We start from the raw sequence: 26652 nt of genomic DNA, 5'->3' as shown, positions 1-26652 counted from the left end.
GCTGATGTGATAAATCAGCTCAAAAATTATATTTTTTAAAGCGGCACATACTTCATTTTGGTGAATTTGGAGTTAATGCTAAATAGAAAACTTTCATAGTACAGTAAAATGCTTGCAAGGTCACGTAGGCCTATGATTTCTGTAACAATCTTACTCATTGAATCTGTTTTACACAAAACCGGTATTTTGTGACTTAAGCACAACTCCATTCTACGATGTACCTTCACGTATGTCATAAAAGGTTCAAAACTAAATCAATCCACAATGAATTCATCAATTAGCAGGTTTTGTGCTCATGGTATCAGTTCATTTATCATCTGGCTGGCACTGATGCACTTTTTGATTCAAAAACTTTTCACTCATTGTGGCAGATCCGATTTGGTATCAGAATGGTTCTGTTGAATATTACGTCAGCTACGATTCTGCAAGTAGCTTTGAAGAAGCACAAGAAGCCTGTTCAAGTTTATCTTCCATCTTGGTTCTTATCCAAACTGAAGATGCTCAAACTTTCATTACAATGATTATTTTTTCGCCAGGTGAGATCTTTTAAACTGGTTTTCAAACGAACAGTGATAAACAGATCAAGTAAAAAACGTGCAACTAAACCTAACTGTGCCATAGAGACTACAATTTAAAAAAAGTGATAAAATAAATGACGTGGAGAACACGTAAACTTGTGTTGATCAAGTTTGTTCGTACTCAATAGATTACTACATTGGGTTGAAACGTGACACCTCTACTGGAGATAGTGACTTTCAATGGATAGATGGAACAAAGGAATGCGATCCTGCCTTTGAAAACTGGGCGGGACATGAACCCAAGTATGGTAAAGACTGTGCAGTGATGAAAAAAGGAGGGGAATGGTATTCAGAGTCTTGCGATTCCAATAATAACAAGTATATTTGTCAAAGACCAATAGGTAATACATTTCAACAAAATAAGTTTTAATAATGCAACCATTATTTTCTGTTTACGGCAACACCACTGTACGTTGTCAAGACAACATTTCTAAATTTGTTAGAATAAACAACTAGCGGTGATTTTTTTCATGTACTTCATGTAGGCTACGTTGCAAGTTGACATATTTACCGTTTAATTTCACGTATTTCATTCTAGCATCATTTAGAAATGATTTGCGGTTTAAAAACGAAAGGCTTAGGATCATTTTTTTAATCGTCAAAAAGCTTTGCTTGCAGAAGAACATCGATAAAATCATTGAATCCTTTTAAAATGTTGTAAGATGCAAACTATCAAGGTTGTTGGAAATGAAAGTTTTGAAATTCTACGAACTGTCATCTTCTCAGAAATTGTATTAGAAATCGAGTCCTGCAGAACTGCTTGGGTTTATCAATCAAACGCAGGAAAAACGCAGGACACGAAAGAGTAGAAGCTTTACAAAAAGATTGAGGCAACTATCCACTGCATTTAAACTAAATCAATCTTCTATGAACTCAACAACAATCATGTCTTGTGCTCACAGTATCAATTTATTAATCACTTAGCTGGCAGTAATGTATTTTCTGGTTTAAAAACTTTTTTACTCATTGTGGCAGATCCGATTTGGTATCAGAATGGTTCTGTTGAATATTACGTCAGCTACGATTCTGCGAGTAGCTTTGACAAAGCACAAGAAGCCTGTTCAGACTTATTCGCCAAGTTGGTTCTCATTAAAACTGAAGACGTGCAAAACTTCATTAATTTGATTATTTTTTCACCAGGTGAGATTTTTAAACTTGTTTCCAAACAAAGAATAACACACCGATCAAGATACACACAACAATTCCAAATAAACACAACTGTGAAAATGAATAATGAAAGCACAACTAAAGATTTACATGTAGATTGTAAAATAATTATTTCATTATGACTTCTGAAACCTGTCTTCAACATGCTTCAGCTGAATGCACCATTAAAACCACTTTTTCAAATGCCTTTGATATAGCACGAGAAACTTGTTCAGACTTATGCTATCCGCTATGGCACTTATCTAAATTAAACTGGAACAAGATTTCATCGATCTAATGTTGGAAAAAAGTTCTTCGTCTAGTTGTAATAAAATTTTTAGTTGCTCAACAATTTCCTAGCATAAAGCAGCATTTAAGTAGTAACAAAGCAACGTTTAAAATTAGATGGCACTTGATTAGTCCAGACTTGTCAAAAGGGCATATGGCGTTGAAATTCACAAGGAGGTTGGTGTTAGTTGGTTTTCGCCAAACACAAGTATCAAATTTGTTGCTATTAATTTTGATTTCGACACTGAGAAAGGGGATGGTCTGATTGGCTTTTTCTACTCTAAAGGTTATGTTGGGATGTTTATTATTAAATATAGCACAACTGTCGTCAACATAATGGAAGTACAATTTTTTAATGACAATTCACATCAGTTATAGCAAATATTTTATTTTCTACATCTGCCAAAAAGAAATGCCTCCTATCTGCTAAATGTCTTCACGTAATTTTGCGTTATTGATTTGTGTTTTTTCTTAGGCGATTAAGCGTCATGTGATTTTGCCTCTCCTCTGCCTTGCCGTTTCATTCTTACGCGTTTTTTTTCGATGTTTGTTTATGTAAATCACTTTTATAATTTCAATTTATGTAGAACATCAGTCAGTTAATTGGTTACTTGAAAAAGGCTAACATAATGAGTATGGCCGAAAACGTTTCTAATTTTTAGTTTATTTTCATGTTATTATATTATGTTAAATTCCGTGGGGTTGTGAAAAAAGGGGCGTTCTTCCCGGCTATCAGCACAAGGCTGAGCACTCACTAGTACAGCGAGCAGCTGCGATTCGCCAACCATAACGGTAAAGCGGTGGTCGAATAAATTTGTGGCAGAATACGGTGCGATACTGATGAGCCCAGCCTCATGGGCGAAACACGTGTCTATCGCTGTCAATTCTTGCTACAAATCGGCTGCCGAGAAACATTCCGTGGGGTTGTTAGGTTTTATTTGTCTATGGTTCACGAAAATCATCTCTACCAAAATGGTATTAAATAAATAATTAAAAAAACATTGTTAAGGTTAAATTAAAAACAAGCCTTCAAGGTAGGAAGATAGTAATCAAAGATCCTTTTAATTTTTCTGGCTTTATCTGTTTTTGTGCAACAGATTATTACATCGGATTGACGCGTGTTTGCCGATTGGTATGGATCCAAATCGTTTGTCATTTTGAATGGAGTGATCGAGAGAACGTAAATAATGGTTTTACAAACTGGAAAAAGGGTGAACCCAACTACGACAACAAGTGTGTAGCGATGAAAGGAGGGAAATGGCACACAGTGCCTTGCGATTCCAACAACAACTATATTTGTCAAAGAGAGATAGGTATAGCCTAACGTGTTCATACAAATTCAGTGTAGCGTGGGGTTTTGCATACAGTATATTCATTTCCATCATTCATGACAGTTTGCTGCGTTTATCGGAATGTATCTACAAATTAATCTTTTTCATTGCTTTCATCTATTTGCTATAAAGCAATTATAGAGCGAGCTCAATAATTTTACTTTATTGCAAATTTAACGTCTATTACGTTGCTCATCAGTTGATATTTTAGAGTTGCCAAGGTTACTCTGTGTCTGCAAGTAGGCTAAGGTTGCCAATGTTATATTTTTTCATAGATATCTAACAAATAGATATTTCCATTTTCAATTGTAAAGTAACCACTTTTTGTAAAATTTCTCAGTTCCACTAAAAAATGTTTATACGTAGGTGGGTGGGGCAACAAACATTAACAATTAGTTGGTAAATCTTAACTTGAATATTGCCACTGGTTCCACGTTGCTACGACATTTTAACGTCATTGAAATTATATGTGTTTTTGAAAGGACAGAAAATTGTGAAACCAATAAAAGTGAAAAAAAACTATGCAGCTATAATTACTGGGTGTATTCAACAATTTATAAGTAAGTTACCAAAAGCCCTATTGTTGTAAAATACAACTTTTGATTTTGACGTTGAATAATTGAATCAGTGCTTATTCTTCGTGAATGCTCGGGCATGTCTTAATCAAATTGAAAAAAAAGGATTCCGATTTTCCAATTACTATTATAATTAATATTATTCTCACTGAGTTGTAAAAACAAAAGTAGCTTAAATTAAACTGACATTTTATGAGAAAATTAAGTTTCTTGTAGAGTTATGAAAATAATTTTATGGTTCTATTTTTGAATCTTCGTATGGCTGTTTGAAATCAAAGCAAAAACTTCGAAACTGAACGAACATTGCTTTTGTTTTGAAGCTAAATGTCTTTGAGCAGTTTCTTTTTATCGACTTCTTCGAAGCAAAAAGGCATGGGAACTCACATCGCATATACTGCTGTAAACTTCAAAACAAAATGATTGCCTGTTGTCTTGTTTGTTGGAGCTACGACGGCTCGAGACGTTCGGAATAGAAATGTTCAAAGAAAAACAAAAAGTTTCTTGTCATGATTTCGTTTCTGCTTAAGTTTATTAGTAAAAACATGTGCAAAACACCCGCAGCTCACGCTGACAAGACAAATAAGTGACACAGGAAAAAATTCGGCAAAAATTTCAAATTTGTATTTAGTCCTGATTTTAGATGCAACAGAATATTCTAAGATTAGGTAAACGTGTTTTACTGTAAAGCCTAGACCAGGAAAATTGCTTGCGGCTGTCATGCAACATGTTGGAGAGTTTTAGTAATGTACTGTAGCAAACAAAATTTATACTTCAAATATTGTAAACAAAAATTAATATAAATACAACATGAGGCGATTTTACGGCGTCGTAAATATTCTCTTTTCCGAAACTTAGTTTTTGGCGTAAGAAGGGATTTGATGGAAATTTCAAAAAACTATTTCCGAGATCTTCGAATATCAGGGCTAAAGTTGAATTTGAAATTAACACCCACCTGTCAATATATGGCTTCTCCGACAGTTTATTTTACAACTAAGTCTATTTATTTTTTGTGTCAAAACTGAAAAAGCTGTTCTTCGTTTTTAGAAATACCTCCACCGACATCAACAATGACCTACCTCAGTGCATCCACATCTATGAATGCAGAAGTAACAAGCTCTGATACTACTGCCCCATTTTCAACTGCATTGACTCAAATGGTCACAACAGGTGAGCTTTTATCACGTTTTATAAGTCAATTTAATAACAAAACCGCAACCTTTTCCCGTTTCAATAGCTCAATAGGTCAACACTTGTATGTATACAGTACTGTAGGGTAGGGGTAGACTGTTGGCTATACTGTATACATAAAAAGTAGCACGTTAACAAATGTACGCCACGTGTATGTTTTTTATTTGCAGTAGCTTAGTACTTGGCAAAGAGTAGCCTCGTTCAATTCCCAATCAGGGAGCAAAATAGATATCACAAATTATTGATTTTTGCAGAAGCTGAAAAATTAACAGATTCGTTGTTTGTATCTTAGGTACTTTGAATAAACAATGCATACCTATTCACCAACAAACGATGCTAACTGCATGGTTTATTTATTTATTGCCCAGTAACGCCTGCGTGTTTTTTTAACGACTCCTTTGCTTTTCGTTTCTATCGTATTTATAACGGGAACACATAGTTTCCCAACCTACTCTCACTTACAAAAAGAACACAGAGTGTGCAATTTGAAAAGTCTTTGTTTTTACCAAACCTGGAATCGAACTCATGACCTGCCAGAGGCAGAGGCAAAGCCTTTAATCACTCCGCCGTTGAGCTGTTGCTCCCCAACAAACCTTTCAATGACTCAAGTGGCAAGAATCATATAGAATTGGATGTGAAATGGCGACTATTGCTACTGGATGCATTATAAAGTGCGGATAATTTGTCAAACTAATTTGCATTAAACAACAAACCTAGAAGAATAAAATAACTTTGTGTTGTTTTTAACACACTGAAACAACCCTGTTTCTGCTGATACATAGCCTAATCATAAAACATTAATTTTTATGAAATAAAATTTCTTAGCCTTTTCAGTTAAAATGTTGAAATTTCAAGTACTGGCTAACATGCAGTCTATTTAACTGTTGTAAAAGGTTAAAAATACATTTTATTATATTCAGCAACATATCCACTACCAGCAAATTCAACCACAAACATATCTAGTAACTCAACTTCCGCAAATGTAGCAGCAACCAGCTCAGTTACTGCCGAGCCAAGTACAGGTGCAACTACAACACCTCAAATTGCCACAACAGGTGAGTTTTTCTTCTCACGTAACATCTTCAAAAACTATTATTTTCAAACAACAATCAACGAGCACTCAACTTTGCAAGGAAAAAGCAAGATCAAGCAACAATTGTTGAATTAAAACCATCAATCGCCTCAGCACTGGAGCTAGATTGTTCCGCTGCAACGTGCATAAGCGGGATGTAATCATCCGCGATCTGTGAGTGCAGCAAGGAGGAACGAGCTGCGAATCCCCCATTGACTGCAGCATCTATTGCATACCAATTAATACAATGGTTGCTCGACGCTTGTCAACCTCTATTCTGAGTTACTGCCACTGTTCAATGGTGGTAAAAGGCAATGTCACGACCGTTAGAATGGCAAAGAAAATATTGTATGTAAATATGTAGGCTACACATGCTTAGGCGATGCGATGGCGCAGCGGATAAGGCGTTGGCTATCCAATAATGCAAGCCTGGTTCGACTCCCGGCTTAAGCTGTTTGTTAAACCACTGCTCACCTCCATATAGGGTGTAATAAATTGGCTGGGCATAATTGCGGAAGGAAAAGCGGCCGAGAGAAAGGAATTGGCCAACCTACTTAGTGTCGAAGGTTTAGTACAATGAGAACCTTATCTTCTCATCCCCGACACTTGTGATCAAGTTTGGGATCACCTTTACTTACACATGCTTCATTATTCTTGGTAACACCTAAAAACTATGCTGTAGTGTAGAACACAGTGAAAGACTTCAAGTTATGTGTTTTTCTTTTTGCAGGTGTTTGTTTGCAGGTGATTTAATTTTTAATTCAATGTCCAAATGTCCTTATTGGTGAAATCAAATATTATAGACCAACTTAAATAGAGACGTTTTTGGGTTATTACGTTTTCAAAAATGATGCATAACTAGCTGTTGATAGCAATTTAAAAAACAAGTTCAGAACTCTTGTATCGGATGTAACAGTTGCTAGCAAATAGATTACAGTGCATCTACGAAAATTAGGTGTTTGATGTATTTGTTGTTAGAAAATTTTAACTTGAAAAGTAACTTATTTAACTTCTACCACAAGATTCAGAATATTTTTCAATAAATTCAGAAGAAACTACATCAACAATGAGTGCAACAACTACCACGACTAGTCTCTCAACCTCGACTAATGCAACAACAGCAACAAAGTTGACTACCAGTAGCTCAGATTCAACTACATCAAGTCAAATGGCCATAACCGGTAAAGTTTTTGTCACATGCCTCATTTAGTTTGAAAATGTTTTGAACTCGATCTGTATTCGTTGTTTTAAAAGCTCCATTAATCAACAATTGATCATGCAAACAAAACTTGACAAGGTCAAATGACAGTGGCTCTAATCTTGGAGTGTCCTAATAAAGACATGTTTATATTTTGCTTAACCTAATGCGTTGAAGAACTGACGCCCACTGGTAAAGTTACCATTAATCCGGTGTCATTATTCAAACTGATCTTGTCAAGAGCTAAAAGCCTTTTTAAGTTTACGAAACTGCCAACCTGAAGGCGAATATGAATTTATTCAGTTTCGAAGTAAAATAGTTGCACAACAATCTAGCTGCTTGTCTTTCCAATGTTTGGTTTCACAAACTATTTCTACACTTTTTGTTTTAAACCTGAGACGTTCATAACATTAGCTTAACGTTTTAAACAGTTTTGTAAAACAGTCTTCATAACGCCCACCCTATTTCAGCAACATTTCCACCAATCCATTTAACAAAACCCTACACCTATGATTCATTTAAAACATAAATAATAAGAGTATTTCTGCATTTATAATGTGTATACCTTTACTTACAGATACTACTCAAACTTGGCCTCACCATGATTCTGTTGAGTATTACGTCAGCACCACTTTCGCAGCTAGTTTCGTTGATGCAGAGAAAATTTGTTCGAATTCATCCGCAATGTTGGTTGTCATTCAGTCGCCAGACGTGCAAGATTTCATCAATTCAATTCTGGAAGACGCCCCACCTTTGCGTAAGATGGTTTTTCCTTTGATTTGCGCAGAAAATAAACGGAAAAATATTTAAGTTAAATTATGACTAACAAAATAAACACAATTGCTTAAAATATTTTATGAAATTGAAAGTCTGTTTGATATTTGTTGTGTACTGTGTAGCTTATACTTTGGGGTTGTTGAGTGAGTAGACTTATGAATGCAAAACTTGGATTGAAAAAATTACTACTATCCAACAAGGCTGAAACGAGACTTTTCCCATATTGGGTGGTAGTAACTATACTATACTGTAGATTGGCTTAAATTAGCTTTGCTTAGGTTTTGCATTGAGTAGTGTTAACATTATAACATTTTAAAATAAGCTCAAACTTTTCGACACGTACCTGTGTCCTCATCAGAAATTACATAAATCTGCAATATACATAAAATGAAAATTGTAAGGTAAATTTGACTTTGCACTATAACTGTAACGATACTCCGGACTGAAAAGCACAAACTGAACAAGTGATTCAAGAATGATTACGAGAAAATTATACGGTGAGAAACAGATCACATGAGGTGTAAACTACATGCATTTGACAAACAGTTAGAACACACTGACACAAAAGGAACGATGAGCCACAGGAGAATAACTGCCGGTTGAGAGACAGATTATTACTACAATAACCACGGTTGAGAGATGGATCTCTCAACCGGCAGTTATTCTGTAGCTCATCGTTCCTTTTGTGTGTGTTTTAATTGTTTGTCTAATGCCTGTAGTTTACACCTCATGTGATCTGTTTCCCACCGTATAATTTATTCGGAATCATTCTTGTATCACTTGTTCAGTTTGTGCTTTTCAGTCCAGAGTGTCGTTACAGTTATAGTGCAAAGTCAAATTTACCTTACAATTTTCATTTTATGTATATTGTCACAATCAAGGTGCAATGCCTCGCGATGGCTTGCTTTGTATCTTCAACGAGCGTGTTGTTTTCATTGTAGAATTCTGGTGCGATGTGTTATTATCGGTTATGACCTGAAGTAACCTCTGATGACGAAATCTGTATTATGTAACGTGTTTTCTGGAATCATTTTCCCTACGTGACCTTCTAGAGACTTCTGTTGTTTACATTTAAATGCTACGTGACCGAACGATGGTTCTTTATGATGTAACCTTCTCGAAGTTACTGGACTGAACAGCCAACTATAAATAGTGGTGTAGTTTGTGTAATGTTTATTCTGAGATTATTATTATGGTGATTATTATGATGATTATTATTGAGTTGGTTATGAGAGTTGTGCTATGAGTTGTGGATTGGTAGTTGATGCAGAAATTAGAGTTATTTGAGAAGCCGTTCGTTAAAGTTCTTCAAGAAGTCAGATTATCATTTCGCTAGTAGAATTATTCGACATTTAATTGACTGCTTTTCGGTTGACCCATTAAACTACGTCATTGAATCTTTCCAAGTCTTTTTCCTGGTAAGAGATAGAAAGAAATCGTGACATATATTGCAGATTTATGTAATTCCTGATGAGGACACACGTAGACCTACGTGTCGAAAACGTTTATATTTGTGTGTGTAATAGCCTACAGCATGTTAAACCCGATAAAGTTACTCTGTTTTATTTCTTTATGGTTCAACAAAGCAAACTCTCTACCAAAGCTTTATTATAACATTTATTGTATAATCTTGAACTGTACACCTTTCCATACCTATGTATTTATCTTGTACTGTGTGCTTGGTGCGTAGCCTATAAAACTATTGGTAACAGTAACCTTTCGTCTTTTCAAGGATTTTACAATATATTATTAGAACTTTGTCGTGCTTAATAAATTACTAAACCGAAGTACTTGGTGGCAATACTAATTTTAATCGATGAAGACAATAAACCGTGTTATTGGTTTACAAACTAGGCGAAAAAATAATTCAATGAAACATAAGAATGTTTGCTTGAGATTATTTGTGGGAAATAGAATACACATGGTTGAAGCGTGCTACCTACAATAAAAGTGTGACTTCGATTGGATCTAATGAAACAAACGAAAATGATAATACTTTACAAACTGGGTGAATAATGAGCACAGTCCTTAAAAAGAAAATAAGAATTGTACAGTAAGCTAATGAAAAAAGGAGGGTATTAAACACTTTACCTTGCAGTTTACAATGGCGAAATAAAATAATCAAAATTCACTTCAAAATGCAAGAAATGTTCTCAGCCTTGTTCTTACTCAATAGAATACTACATCGGATTGGAACGTGTAAGTACTACAAGCACATGTGACTTCGAATGGACCGATGGAACCAACGAATGCGATGCTGACTTTAGAAACTGGGCAGATGGTGAACCCAACAACTATGAAGGCAACAACAACTGTGCAGTGATGGAAGAAGGAGGGAAATGGTATTCAGAACCATGCAATCTCTACATCAACTATATTTGTCAAAGAGTGACAGGTATTCCACTTTAAACGAAGGTGGTAGGCTACTGCTATTTTGTTGTTTACTTTGTGTTGTTGCAACTAAAAACAGTAGGCTACGATTCTAAATACCATGCAAAGTAGTGAAAAAAATAAATGTAGTAGCCTACTGCAGATGCTGCAATGAAGCAGATTTTATTTTTTTTATTTTAATCTATTTTTTTTTATAAAAATACAAAGGTTTTAATCTAACGTTGTTAGGTTGCAAATTTTACTTTTACACTTCATTTTAATATGGAGTTTTGAAATTGCCACGTTCGCTTGTTGATTGCAGTTGGCACAGATGCCAAACAAGATGTCAAGATTGCTTCTCTAAGTTGAAAAATAATGTTCGTCTCACTTCGAAAACTGTCACCGTGGTTGGTTACTAAATTAGATTATACGAGTAGGCTATTACAGCAAGATGCAACAAAATTTGTTAAGTTTTCGTGTTAAAGTAAGAAAGAAAAGAACCAAGGAAAATTCACTTTCGCTCACATGACACGCAAAAGTAAACTTAAAGAAAATAACCTGTGAAACTTTGCACAGCAGAAAATAGTAGCATTGGTGTAGAAATTTTCCGACTCCTGCCCAGAGCATTGTGACGCAAGAAGCCACACGAGCTCGTTCGGTGGAAGTTAATCAGTTATGTGACGTATTGACCAGCTACACGGCGCTTTGACGCTTCAAGCGCAAGTCGTTGGTCTGATGAAAGCCTTTCAGAGTGACTTTACTGATTTTTTAAAAAGCCTTCTAAAACCGTAATTATAGTTCTGAAATGGCGAAGAATTATTATCAAGATAAAGTGATTAAGCATGACAATCGACGCTAAAACTGGTGTGTCCGCCGCGAGACTTAATTTGTCCGCCGAGATAGCTGCTCAGACCGGACACGTTTGTCCGCCGTCAACAAAAACGAATTTCGAGGCCTGGTCACGAACAACGTTTTCAACGCAGCTTTTAACAAACTCTTGTATCTATTGCTGTTATTCGCCCATAGCTTCAACGCCTGGATGAAATCACGTGACTCCTACCACCAGGGCCGTTGTGAGGATAATTTTAGCCCGGTACCAATGAAATTTTCGGGCTACAAATCAAGACATTTCTAAGAAAAACGCGCTATGTCCAAAAAGACTCAATGATTTGTTCAGGTTCCCGGGCCCCTGGAAAGGGGACGTGCTTCTAAAACTGTCCGGGCCCGGGTCCAAACGTACATCTTGGACCTCCTGTCAACGCCACCGGCTACCACAATAAACAAAAAAAAACTAATTTTAATGTTGCAATTTATTTTCATTTCCCATTGTGTTTTCCAGGTGATCCACCAGGCGAATCAGACTCGATCACAATCATAGCGGCCGTTGTGAGTGTCGCAGTGGTTATCGTGATTCTTGTAGTTGTGCTTTTGGTCATGAGAAAGAAACGACACAAAAGTGAGAGGTGAGTGAGTAGCTGGTAACTCGAAATTTCGGTGGCCTGCCACACGAAACGGTCCCAACACTGTGTTTGTTTTTAGTAATACTGTATTTTTATCCTTGCATCTTTTTTTGTAAAATAACTCATGGCGTGTTTTTCCTAGCAAGCATTTTTTCCTCAAAACTATCAAATTCTTAATATAGCCTACTGCAAGTTATTTATGCATTGTCCCAAATAACATTTTTTGCTTCACTTGCAAAAACGAACCTTTACTTATAAAGATATTTATCTTTGCAGACCATAATTTTTTTTGTGTTTTCCAGCAAAAATCAATATAATGATTTGCCGCTCAACTATAAGGAAAACAAGAAACCTCAAGAAGATACAGGTTTTTATTGTTTACCAAAAATGTTTCACAACAAAGTTTCTGTTGATTAAGCAGCAAATGCCAGTATAGTCGTACGTGATGTAGTCGTACGTGATCGTACGTCGTACCCATTAAAATAGTATATGAGGCCCATATGGGCTTGCTGGCTGGGGCTGATATTACCACAAAAGTTGTCTTGTTGTATGACCTTCACTATATTGTAGCCATCGTTTCTTAGCATCATGATCTTTAGTAAACACCAGCCACTGTTTATATTTCATTCTTGCTTTGTGGTTATTATTCTGCCACATCTTGATAACAAGTCGGTGTCCATGCTGCTCGAAAATGGTGTTAATTGAATTTTGAAAGATCATTATATGTTGCACCAGTTGTTTGATCACAACTCTAAATATTAGCAGAACAAACTGCCATCACATGGTATAACAAACAAAAGTTTCTTCTGCATTTAAGTCAAATGTGACTTTGTGCTTCAGAAAATAATTTATTACAGAAAAAAGAATGCCATCACATAATTATGAAGAAGTAGCGATGGATGTAAAAAGTCGTCAAAGTAAGTTGGAACTCATGTTTAATAAGCATCAAGGCATTGGTGCAAAGTAGGGTAGTAGAATGTTGCGCTTGGCTTATAGCATAGGGATGGGGACATGCGTAAAGTAAGTACAACAAGTGGCAAATTATTGTTCGCTTCTTGCACTGTCCTCATTTGCAAATTTTCATTGCCCGAACCAAAGATTACATTCTACTCAATAAAAAAAACACTGCGCTGTTGAAATGCTCGATTATTTGCCACTATAAGGCAGAGTGTTCGTGTTGTACATTGCATCATTGTTTGAATGTAGCACAAATGAGCAGAAACACTTCAGTTTCATTAGCAATTTTACAGACATGCCATAACCTAGCGAAAACTATCAAATGCAGCAGATATTTTGCCAATACTAACAATATCACAGATATGTTCTTGACTTTTTACAAACAGGAAATAAAAGTAACGATTCATATCCCGAAGTTGACAATGCTGATACATACGACAAACTCAACAGAACTTCGAAGCTAATTGAAGATGAAAACAGTAAGATCAGTAGCAATTTTACAATGATCTTTAACTACTTAGTGTATAACTGTGATCTATTCTGCGTACTTTAGGTATTGCCAAGACAGCAAAATCCGTCATTTTGACATTGATTCAACGTCTGCAGACGTTAAATCAATGTAAAAATGACAGATTTTGTTGTCTAGAGGTTTAGCCGTAAATATGCACAATCTGTTGGAGCAAAAAATAAATTCATTAACCCTCTCAACTAAAATGTTTCAAAAACAACCCGAACAATGACAATTGATAAAGAAACTACACATTCTGCTATGTGTACAGGAACATTTCAGTTACAATAAGCATAAACAATCACAACTACTTATTACAGTGAAATCTGCCTTCACTGATGCCAACATAATAAACATTTTTCAACTTTTTATTTGTAGAAAATGGAAGCACTGATTCATATGCCGAAGTTAACAGGCTTCATACATATGGCAAACTCAACGAAGCATTCAAGCTCAATGAAGATGAAGACAGTAAGATCACGTAGCTTTTTCAACAAAGAATCTAACCTGCCATCCACTGGTCAACTTTTTAATTTGCAAATATTGCAAACTTTAAGGTTGTTGCTCAGGCCTAGCGAGCGTACTTTCGCCAAACCTTTTCGCCAATTTCACCATGTTTCGCAATTTGCACCCGGTTAAGTTTAGTTAAACAGCAATTTTGGGAGTTCTTAAAATCGTTGCGATAAAAGTGAAAAAATCTCAGATTACAAAATTGAAAATTCCAGATGAAGTTTTGAAAATCTGGTTTAATGTTTTATTTTTCAAGATTTTTTTCAATTTTTTTTTTAAACAGAAAATGGAAACAATGATTCTTATGCAGAAGTAGACAAGTCTCAAACATACGACAAACTCAATGGAAATTTAAAACTTGCTGAAGATGAAAGCAGTAAGACCAAGCACCTTTTTGAACAAAGAATTTAACCTGCTAACCACTGTTAAACTGTTCAATTTGCAGAACATTCTTTTGCACTGTTCAATTTGCAATCAAGAGACTAGAACTTTAAGATCAGGTCTAGCGAGTGTACTTTAGCTAAAATTTATCCACCGAAGTATTCCTACTTTGTAGTTTGTACACGTTTAAGTTCAATTGAACAGAAATTTTAGGAACTATTGTAATAGTTGTATAACAGCTGAACAATGTCAAATTACAAAATTAGAAATTCTAGAATCTAAATTAAGCTTTGAGAACTTGGTTTCATTTTGTTTGTGTTTTTTCAATTGTTTGTTTTCTTTTAAACAGAAAATGAAAGCAGTGATTCATACCCCGAAGTAGACATGTCTCACACCTACGATAAATTCAATAGAACTTTGAAGCTTACTAAAGATGAAGACAGTAAGAGCAAGTAGCATTTCATGATGCATCAAAACTGGAAAATAGCTTAGTGTAAAAATTTATTAGTAAATACTGCAATTTCACAGCCTCCGCCAGGTCTATCTGGCTCACATCAGCCAATGCTGCAAATTCCTGATACGTTGGAATCTTAGAAAAGTTAACTGTCTCCTTCTGTTGATATGTTCCCAAATAGTCGCAATATTTGACATGGCTACTAAGCAGTTCGCAAAGAATGTTTCAGATAAAGCTCTGGAAATCTGGTTCTACACTTGATGATGGTTCTACACTTTTCTTTTTCATTTCCAAGTATTGGAAAAAATTTTCAATAATTTCCTAAGACTTTAAGTTAGTTTTATAACTTGAACTTTTGGAAATGAATAAATAACTTATATATATTCCACATAAAACAAAAACACAACAAACATTTGAGTGGAATGTTTCATTATGATAAACACAAGCACCACAACTCATTTGACATAAAGATTTTTTATAACTCCACCGTCTTTTTTGTTGAGTGATGTAAATTTAATCTTTTTTTCATATCCTCTCAGTTAAAATTGATCCATACGAAGCCGAGTAAAGTGATCAAGTTTAACATATTCAAGTTTATTACAATTACAGAAACAAAAAACTACACAACAAATTAAATATCGAACGTTTTCGACATCACAAGATGTCCTATTCAGGAATAACATAGCCTACATGCAATTAATCTTCATCTGAATAAAATACAATGGTTTACTAAATTTATAAACAGGAAAAAACTGCACAGTACTTCTGACTAGCTCAAAATTAACACTATAGGCTCTACGAGAATGAAAGTTAACTGCATCAAAAGGTGCTGAACAGATCACATGATGTGGTAGAAAAGCAAGGTGCGAAAAAACTAATTTTAAAATACAGAGAGTAAGAAAGGTGAGCAGCGAGCCTTCAATTGTCTGTTCAAAGGTGGATTGTTACGTTTTATGTACAAGGCTTCTAAGATCTTGGCTTGATACTCAGACCTGCCTCTAGACATGATCTCAAATTGCTTGATAGATACTTTGTTTTTGCATTCTGTGCATGAGAAAATGTGATCTTTGATGGCAGTTTTCTATATAGAATTCAAATTGAAGTGTTCCCCAGCTCTAGTCGATAAATGTCTTGTTGACATTCCGATGTATGTCAGGCTTGCATCACGCAAACAACTGAATTTATAAAAGACATTAGAACATAGAGCAAAGGGCGTAGGCAACTTCAGCTGGAAGGGTAAATGTTACAATCGAATTTCTTTTGTACAATTTTACAATTTTTTTAAACTTTCTTATAATATCTTAATCAATATCTTTTTAACAATTGCCCGTTTGGTTTGTTCGACGGGCTTATTGTTCCACAATGAAACTAATAGGTTGAAGAGTATGCTGCATTTAAATGGATACCCGTGATATTTTTTTGTTCAAATATTGAAAGCTTTTTTGGTTAAAAAACCGAAAGATATACCCGAAGAAGACGATTTTAACAATTTTTTTGATGTACCACTCTTGGGAAAATATTCGGTAAGATTTTCAAAAAATCTAGCTAAAATTGTTAAAAAGAAATTCGATTGTAACATTTACCCTGTAGCTTATATAGAACGTTGGAGCAAAAACATGAATTCATTATCCCTCTCAACTGAAATGTTTCAAAACAACCCGAAAAATGACGATTGACTACACATTCTGCTGTGTGTAAAGAAATATTTCAGCTACAATGAGCATAAGACAACCACAACTACTTATTACAGTGAAATCTGTCTTACCTGATACCAACATAATAAACATCTTTTCAATTTTGTATTTGCAGAAAATGGAATCACTGATTCATATGCCGAAGTTAACAGGCCTCATACATATGGTAAACTCAACGAAGCATTCAAGCTCAATGAAGATGAAGACAGTAAGATCACGTAGCTTTTTCAACAAAGGGTCTAACCTGCCATCCACTGGTCAACTTTTTAATTTGCAAATATTGCAAACTTTAAGGTTGTTGCTCAGGCCTAGCGAGCGCACTTTCGCCAAACCTTTTCGCCAATTTCACCATGTTTCGCAATTTGCACCCGGTTAAGTTTAGTTAAACAGCAATTTTGGGAGTTCTTAAAATCGTTGCGATAAAAGTGAAAAAATCTCAGATTACAAAATTGAAAATTCCAGATGAAGTTTTGAAAATCTGGTTTAATGTTTTATTTTTCAAGATTTTTTTCAATTTTTTTTTTTAAACAGAAAATGGAAACAATGATTCTTATGCAGAAGTAGACAAGTCTCAAACATACGACAAACTCAATGGAAATTTAAAACTTGCTGAAGATGAAAGCAGTAAGACCAAGCACCTTTTTGAACAAAGAATTTAACCTGCGAACCACTGTTTTAAACTGTTCAATTGACAATCAATGCGTTACATTAAGATCAGGACTAGCGAGTGTACTTTAGCCAAAATGTATCTACCGAAGTCTTCGTGCTTTGTAGTTTGTACGCGGTTAAGTTCAGTTGAACAGAAATTTTAGGAACTATTGTAATAGTTGTAATAAAAGTTAAACAAGGCAAATTACAAAATTGGAACTTCTAGAATCTACATTAAGCATTGAGAACTTAGTTTTATTTTTGTTTGTATGTTTTCAATTGTTTTTTTTTGTTGTTTTTTTAACAGAAAATGAAAGCAGTGATTCATACGCCGAAGTAGACAAGTCTCACACCTACGATAAATTCAATAGAACTTTGAAGCTTGCTAAACATGAAAGCAGTAAAAGCAAGTAACATTTCATGATGTCTCGAAACTGCTAAATAGCTTAGTGTTAAAAATTTCAATTAGTAAATACTGTAAATTTCACAGCCTCCGCCAGTTCTATCTGGCTCACATCACCCAATCACCATGCTGCAAATTCCTGATACGTTGTAACATGGCCACCTGGAGATGCGGCCTGATTTGTCACATTTTGCACATTTTGATTACAGCTACTGCTAGTGTTTGACTTACATTTTCTGAGATGTTTTTACTTTTTGCGGTTTCCTAATGACATAAAACTTTTTTGTTGCTTTGGGGAAGCAGTAGAAAATGAGAAAAAGTAAGTTGAAAAACGCAAAATCAGACTGTTATTGAAAATTAACAGTCTGACTAAAATCTTCGGAATCAAATTTTCTTTGTTTTTCAACATGTGAGGATGTTAAAACCTATTGTGTCATCTGGGGAAAAGAATAAAGAAAGCGTAAAAATCTAATTTTTAGAAAAATTTATTTGAACATTCGCCCAAAGTTAGAAAAACCTGAAAATTTCTGCAAAATGTGACAAATTCGGCCGTATCTTTAGGTGGCCATGGTTGTAATTATAGAAAAGTTGATTGACCCCTTTAGCTGATATGTTCTTTAAATAGTCGCAATATTTGAGATGGCTACTAAGCAGTTCAAAAAGAAGTTTCAGATAAATCTCTGGAAATCTGCTTCTACACTTTTCTTTTCCATTTAAAAAAATTTCAATAATTTCCCAAGACTTTTAATTAGTTTTACAACTTGAACTTTTGGAAATGAATAAATATATTCTACATAAAACAAAACACAACAAACATTTGAGTGGAAAGTTTCATTATGATAAACACAAACACGAAAACTCATTTGGCACAGAGTTGTTTTATAACTACAGCATTGATCATACACAATGTTTAGTTTTCATTACACGCAGATGAGATATCACAAATACCAAGCATGTTCTGGAGAAAACTGCTTATTATTGTACGAAATGTCATCATCATATACTGTAAATGTGGTAAACCAATTTTTGTCTTTTCACTCACAGCAAGTGAATGCGATGATTCATATGCTGAAGTTGATACGTCTCATACGTATGAGAAGGTCAATGGACCTTTGAAGATTGTTGGAGATGGTAACAGTAAGATTAAGTAACATTTTCACTAAAGCCTTGAACTACTTAGGTTTTTTTTTTAAATCTTGCTTAAAACTTCGTATTGTAGATTTGCACGTTGCAAGATTCTACAATGAGCTTTGCTAAGAACAAACTTTAAGGTAGTTTTCAATTATATTTTTCATAACATATGAAACCAAATTACTCCATATAAGGTTTGGCATTATCATTATTAAAGCAAATAATTTAGTCTAATATTGTTTATATTTCTATAAACGTTCATCAAGAAATATAATTATTATGAAGTATGAAGCAAAAATAATCAAAACACTCCTATCAAAGAAATTCGGTATCTGATTTTCGGAAGTGAAAGAATTTACATACATTTAAAATTCGGATTTTCTTATGAAGATGCGATGATTTTATACTGTTCTTCTGAAGCATTGTTTTAGGTCATCTCACTTTGTTACAGAAGCGCCAACGGAATTTGATACTTATGAAGAGGTGGAATGGATCGACAAGTTCCATCAACGTAAGTTACAAGCTGTGTTCAATGAACACCAGTATTCCAGTGTAAAGCAAGGTTGTACGATTTCTTGCTGGCAATATGGTTGAAATAATATATATTGAACGCAGCATTTTTCAACCAACCCATAGCTTTACTTCAAAATCAAATACGGTCAATTATTTCCCATTTAATCGCATTACTTTCAAGATAAGACGAATAGTCAGGGCTTTTCTTAAAAATTGGATACTTTATGTCGTTTGTACCGTATTCATAAAACGACTTTTAAAACATCTCCATGGTAGGTTACCAACTAATGACTCTGCGTGGTTTGAATCATGTGAAAGTAAAATCATACTTGCTTTCTGTTAACAAATTCCTTCACTCAATTACATTTTATTTTAAAGAATGATATGTCGCAGGTCGTTCAACCACACCTCCAATCTTCTAGTATCAGTAGTAGAATTGACTTCCACCATCTGGTTAAACAGCAGAAATGGCCTCTTCGTAATGTTATAGTTGATTTATTGTCGCTTATACTCACTCAGCACAAAGAACACTAGTTTTTACAGTCTAAGGTATAACAGTACGTGGAATCGAACCCAGGTCCACCAGCATTAGAGCCAAAGGCGATAATCACTCGGCCATTAAGTTGCTCTCTTGTAGTGGTTGTGAGTCATTTTGTGTTCCAGAATAAAATTTACTTTGTTGCAGAGAAAAGAACGACATCAAACAACTATGAAGAAGTAGCTGAGTTTCCACAGCGTAAGTTTGCTTACAACAAGAGATTAACCAAGTTGTGTTGGCCTCTGCTATAGGAAACCCTCATCAGAAAATTCAATATTACAATAATGTGCAAAAGAAGACTCATCAGAACACACGCAGCAATGCATTATGTTGTTTTGTATATAAAAGTGAAAGAATTTTAATTTAAACGAAGGTTTGTGGACTATTAAAGACATGACAAAAGACTACAAAGTTCATACAAAGTCTATAAATAGGTCTGCCAAAAAAAAATTGATACAATGTGTCTTGAGTTTCACTGAATCTTGTGATTTCACTTAACGTTTCTTCGCTTGTGTTTGAAAATGGAACAAGTGTGTAAAAACATCATTTGCTGAAACGTAATAACATACTAATTTTGCTGCAACATAATGCTTGTTTATTGACTTGATCTTATTTAAAAATTTAACATCACATGTTGTTCATCAAACAATTTAAAATGAACCAGCCGACAGAAATACTCAATTAGCTAAAGCGAAAGTGCAAGCAAACGGTAACATATGGAGGAAACTAACTTCAAAGCAAAACAGCCCAGTAACGATTGATTTTAAGATCGAAAACATTATATACCTTCTAAACAAAAGCAACATCGTTCCATTTACAAAGAGTGAATCCCTGTGGTAGTCTATGCAATAACTGCATTAACTATTGTACGAAATTGTTCTTCAAACAGCCATCACATTTGGATTTCTTTGAATACCTTTTCCAGACAGCATGATATTGAAACAAAGTTGAAAATTGTAGTCGTAAATAAAAGCAACTCATGTGGAGAATGTGGAGATATGATTTATCTACTTTCATGTTACCATAAACGTTTCAAAATCTATTTTTTTCATCATTAATCATCTTACTTTCATAAGAGAATACTTTCTGCTTCGCTTTCTAATTGCTGCGCTTAAGCGAAATGTCGCCAGCTAAAACACCACACGGAATTTAACTTAATAAACGAACCTCTGAAAGGATCAAATGCTTAAAAAAATCAAGCAAACAAGTGAGAATCAGGCCTATGCTAAAATTGCCTATTAAAATGATAACATTGAATCGGTGTCGTTTTCTTCGTAAACAGTTCTTCGTAAAACAATTCTTCGTAAACAATTCTTCGTAAATAATTCTTCGTAAAATTTATTCTTTGAAAAACAATTCTTCCCAAAGCATATCTTTGTGCATGCAATTGAGATTTGATGTATGCGAAGACATGCTTTACGAAGAATTGTTTTACGGATTTCATTTCACCAACAACTGTTTACGAAGAATTGTTTTACGAGCAACTGTTTACGAACAATTTGCCTATAACCCATTGAATCATTATTACCATTATCAACCGGTTATACCACTGCAGACTAATGGCTTCCACAATCCATGTAATATTATTCTACAGCAATCTATATTTTGCTGTTCTTATCAAAGTGATACCAATATTTTTTTCAACATTAGCCTATCGGTCTTCTGTTAACTTTCTTTAAGTCTTGTCGAATTTCTTAGTCCACTTTGAAATAACAAAACATTAAATATTAGCTATTTCAATCTTGCTTTACAGAGACCAATGACAAGCCACTCTACACAATTGTGAATAAATCCTCTCAAAAAGGAAATGGTAAGTCTACTTATGACAAATTACTGTTTGGTTACATCGTATTCAGGTTAGTAGACGTCGAAACGATACAAAAATGGTAAGTTTACTTACTGGCACTGCGGTTCAACAGTTGAAATTAACGAGCTGTGGCTGAGGGGTTTTTCCTTCGGGTCTAGAGCTGATAGATCTGCTGAGTTTGATTTCAAGTTGGATCCAACCGAAGATTTTAAAAACCGGTACCGATTATGTTCTTTCTTGCACGATGCAGTGAGAAAAAATCAGGTAATAATGTAATGACATCGTAAACCTGATATAAAATTAAAATGAGTCCTTTCACCAAAAGACCTTAGCTGTTGTGGAGCGACAATATATAAAACCATAACATTATTATTATTTAGAGTGGAAATTGGCCACAGAGATTCTTTAGTTAACCCATGGCTTTGCTCCAAGATCAAATATTTTTTGCGCGTTTTATTGTAAATATTTTCAGATGTCAGTGGAATTTTTCAAAATCAATGCATTCATGTTCCTTTTAACTTTAAGCATTGGGGTTAGGATGACCCAACGGGGCTATACCGATAACGACTCTGCTTGCGTTTGTTCTGGTTTAGATTGCGTGAACATTTGATGTAACTTGTGTGATTTATTTTACAGGAACGCAAACCAAACCTGCTTATGCCGTCGCAAATAAAGACGAACAACCAGAGAAAGGTAATATTGTTGTTAATCTGTAATTCAGGTTCGTGTGCTGCTCAGTTTTTGTTAGTGGGCAGGTAGAAGTCAATTTTTTTATACTAGAATTTGCAATTTTTTGGGCTTCTGCCTAATGGTTTTTAAAGAATTTTGAACCGCTACTATTATTGCTACGGTTTTCATTATTTAGTCTGTTTTCCAGGCTAAGAGTACGTGAAAATAAAGTGTGATAACAAGTAATTTCAATTAACCTTGTATTGTAGTAATTGTAGAAGCTGGTTCCTGTGACAAGCCACTTTATACTGTTGTTCATAAACCCGAACCAGCAGAAGACGGTAACTATGTTTGTGCAGTTGGTTATTATTATACAACAAATCTGTATTAATCACGACATAATTTGTATCAGACAAGAGATCAAACGAGATTGTGAAAGTTTCATAAAGCTGAGGCAATGCCCTCAAAACTTTGTTCAATTTAGTGTAAATTTTCAGCTTGTTCTGTGATTTAAAAGAGTGTGTATCAGTATCTGTTTTGTTTCTGTGAATTTTAATCAAGTTATGAATTTCTTTGGTTGCAACCCAATCTACAGTCAAGGTTTAAAAAAACTGTTTTATTAAATGACATGCAGCTCAAGTTGTATTCTCTTTGGTATAGTTTGTAGTAAAACCATTTACAATTCCTCAATTAGAAGTTTATTTCACTAAAACGCAGCTACGTTGTGAACTGAAAACTAAAACCAAACACCAGTAAAAAAGCAACAAAGGAACTCTAGACAAACTTAAGGCAATGTGGCAACATAACCATCAGTGGGTGCATTGGTACAATTATTTTACAATCTGTGTATACAGAAGCTTGGGGAGGGTTTAGCTGAAGACAAGTTGAAATTTCTTATAAATCATGTAGGCTAGATGCTTCAATATACGAACTAGGTGTGTGAGGCAGCAAATTACGATGAACCAATATCACGTCATAGCTATCGTAATGTTGTACAGTATATTCGAACAAAATTGTCGTTATTTTGACGTCAAATTTGTGTAATTAACTTGATCGATCAATATAAGTTAGATTACGCTCAAAAAGTAAGCTACTATACACAACAGTCAAAAATTTTGCATACTTTTTAGATGATTCATTTTACAACGTGTTATCAACTGAAGGAGCTGCTCACCAAGTCAAGAATCAGGAAAACAAAGAAGATACTCAGTCGTCTGATGTTTACAATACTTTGAGGTTGTAACAAAAAACAAAGGAAGTATTGAACAATTAAGCAACAATATGCAACCTCAAAAATGTGACTGAAAAACATCAGCTTGAGAACACCTGCAGAATAGTGCAGGTGTCATCGTTGATATAATCAATGTAAAGCGAACGCGTTTTAATGATTAGGATCATTGCTGTTTATGTTCTCCGAAATAAGTTTTTTTCTGTTTTATTTGAGCTTTAATTCAACTTTAAATCACATTCGTTTAAATCAGGGGTGTGCAACCTTTATTACAGGAGGGCCATATATAAATAACTGGGTGAAACCGCGGGCCGCACGTTTATTTAACATATGGTTTCTAGTAGTTGCAGGAATAAAAATGTATTGTTTTGTTACTCATGTTATTCTTATGGCATTATTAGGGGTTATCTCTTTGCAGATATAATAAGTCAAGACGCATAATTTTCTTAACAAAACTGCTATTCAAATTTAATGTCACACAGACTTTATTTTCAGTTTAGTGAGAAATTTGCAGCTGGTTTTTTTTCGACTGCTTTTTCCCAATCAATCAGTTCAAGTTGGATATCAGCTGGTGCTTTATCACTGTCCGTGTTGAATGGCGAAGAGAATATATCAAACCAATGTTCATGAGATTTGAAGTCCTTGAAACGAGCCAAAAGTTCATACAACAATTTTTCAAGTTGGTCTGCAAAGTCAGTTTTCTTCTCAGGATGCATTCCATAGTCTCTCAAAGTTGGAAAGTGGAAAAATTTTCAGTCTGCATATTGTGAGCTTTCCAAAGTCGTAATTTGTTCATAAAGTCTTTTATGTGACCATACATTTTTACGTTCCAAATGATTAAATACAATGGATTTGCGGTCACCGGTGGGAGATTTCTAAAATGATTAACAGAAGGTGCTAAATCTACAGTAGGCTACAATAATCCACTCCACAATGAATTGTTCACACGTAGGCCTATCAGAATAAACTAAATTATAAACACGTTTCGCGGGCCGCGCACAATTCAAAATTGGCACATCTTCGCGGGCCACACAATTTTTCTTCGCGGGCCGCACGTTGCACACCCCTGGTTTAAATGGTAATTGTAAGCCTCAGAAAAAGATTGCAAACATGCGCTTAACTTAAAGTGGTTGTACTGAAAGTTGCCTCAGTATATTTCAGGAAAAATTTCAAACAACCCTTGAAGTTGCAGCTGCGTAACTTAACACATCTTTCCAACGTTTTCTTCATGCTGAAAGTAAACAGTGCAGTGTGATTAAATTACGATTGCTAAGAGAATCACAACTTTGCGATGAAACTGTAAATAGCAGTTGAAAAGCATTGAAGCGTTTATTGTATATATATTGCAAGTTGTAACATACTAAATTTTTTTACTTTATTGAAAAACAAATAAAAACTGTCAAGCAAAGGAAAACATTGCAGTAAAGACATCGTTTGATACTCATACGCAAAATTCTTCTTCAAGATGATGAATTTTGTTATCTTCACTGGCTGTTGTGATGTAATCATCAGTTTCAACTTGAATTGTGCCGTGATTCTTTGGCACAATGCGGGAAACAACTCTGTTTATAACGTCAATAAAACAATTATGACAAGTTTCGTTTTATACGTATGGAGCAGATTTGTATTCTCTTCTATTTTTAAAGAAATGGGAGCTGATGTCCCTCAATCTCCGTTCTGGTTCCTCCATGTTATTGAGGATGAAACGTTATGCAAGGATCCTTCATTTAAGACGCTACCGAACGATTTAACATAATTAATTACACCAACCTGACTGATTTTATTTACTTTTATATTTGCTATAGAATTTTTGACCAGAAAGGATAACTTGTGGTTAGGCCTACATAGCTTACTAAACGCAGACATTTTGTGCTGCTTTGCTTACAACTCAAAAGGTTTAACTAGAGCTTTCTATTGTAGCCTATGTTCTCCACACATCGAGTCTCAAATATTTACGAAAATGGATTTCGTTCTGAAATTGAAAGCATTTTTGTTTTATTCAGTGAAAAGCATTTTTGTGATTAAATTTGAAATTTGCCAACTGAAGATGACCAGCAGCCTGTGTGAGACTATAGTTTATGTCAGAAATAGTTAATCACTTTAAACAGCCAATGTGTCTGGATTGAATTTCCAATATTAAACAAGGTTTGTAAAATTCAGTTTTGTTTTAGGCTTTGCAAATCGTCGTTCCGATATCTCTTACTATTATGAAGTAGCCGTCTGAAAACAATGATACAGTTTTTTTTTTTAATATTTTAAAGAATTTCGCTTTAATCATTACAAGAAAGTTAATGTTTGAAACAGAGCAACTGATTCTCTTCAGTTGCAGCAAACAAAAGATACTCTAAGCTTTCAAGGAATACAAATAGATTATGTTTATCAAGGGGACTTCTTCTTAAAGTGCATTCAGGCAATTCTTTTCAGGGTTTTAAATCTCACCAAAAGGGGAGAATTGTATTGAAAAAGTAATAGAAAAAAAACTTGTTTTTCACAATATTGTAGGCTATACGTCAAAAAAAAAGGTTAAACATTTTTCACACAACAGAATTTGTAAAGATGTTTGATTGGTCGTTGAACCAAGCCAGGCAACAATGTCTTTATAATTAATTAATTTATAATTAATTACTATAATTAATAACACTTAATAATTACTGTGAACATATTGAACAAACAATTCTATTTATAACTCGATGCTAATTAATTCTATCAGCCAGTTTGTTTGCATAATTTCATTGTCTGCAGATAGCTCGGTCGTTATAGGCTAATGGAGTTGTTGTGCTTTTTTCAAACTTAACTTACTGTATACTTTGCCGATGCTTCCATTTTGCTTCAATAACTGCTTTAAGACGGTACTAGGAAAAATATTAGATTTTTGTTTTAATATTGTTGCTATGTGCATTTTAATATTTTTACTTTCTTTTTCAACGTGATTGAGATAGCCTAACTATCATTAAAGTTTAAAGTTTTGACACAAAAACAAATTAAAGGAGCATTTTAATCCGCACAAGAAATCTTATTCTTGCTATTCTTTGTAACATGCTGCCCAACCTGTAACACAAGGGAATAATTTTGAAATTTTTTTTGTTGACTTTGATTTTTCACTTTATTTTGGCTGATTTCAAAACTGCAGCCAATTTTTTTCTATCACACGTCACATTTTTGGCTCTGCAGCATGCACTCAAAATATGTAAAGTCGTATTGCTTTTCCGCAAGTAGCCTAATACGAAT

At 34.5% G+C, this 26652-nt stretch overlaps 2 protein-coding genes across 2 annotated transcripts in view; both read left to right on the top strand.

The window, feature by feature from the left end:
* Positions 1 to 3255: 3255 nt before the first annotated feature.
* LOC145781714 (uncharacterized) lies at positions 3256 to 25012 on the top strand. Its single transcript, XM_082593382.1, has 23 exons — positions 3256 to 3325; positions 4963 to 5085; positions 6027 to 6161; positions 7228 to 7359; positions 7954 to 8133; positions 10330 to 10548; positions 11863 to 11986; positions 12286 to 12350; positions 12841 to 12900; positions 13327 to 13419; positions 13827 to 13919; positions 14242 to 14334; positions 14689 to 14781; positions 16603 to 16695; positions 17019 to 17111; positions 17443 to 17545; positions 18587 to 18669; positions 19121 to 19180; positions 19868 to 19918; positions 21474 to 21530; positions 22164 to 22220; positions 22466 to 22537; positions 23327 to 25012. The coding sequence occupies exons 1-23, from the start codon at positions 3256 to 3258 to the stop codon at positions 23437 to 23439; spliced, it is 2262 nt and encodes a 753-aa protein (XP_082449508.1). The 3' UTR covers positions 23440 to 25012.
* Positions 9103 to 26652, top strand: part of LOC145781954 (uncharacterized) — a 93707-nt gene continuing 76157 nt past the window's right edge. The window contains exon 1 of the mRNA XM_082593664.1: positions 9103 to 9305. The gene's annotated coding sequence lies outside the window, so the exon portion shown is untranslated. The remainder of the gene's footprint in view (positions 9306 to 26652) is intronic.

The sequence above is a fragment of the Aplidium turbinatum genome, chromosome 13 (assembly GCF_918807975.1).
Source record: "Aplidium turbinatum chromosome 13, kaAplTurb1.1, whole genome shotgun sequence".
Classification (NCBI taxonomy): domain Eukaryota; kingdom Metazoa; phylum Chordata; class Ascidiacea; order Aplousobranchia; family Polyclinidae; genus Aplidium; species Aplidium turbinatum.
Note: the sequence above shows the minus strand (reverse complement) of the source record. Positions and strands in the feature narration are given on the sequence as shown.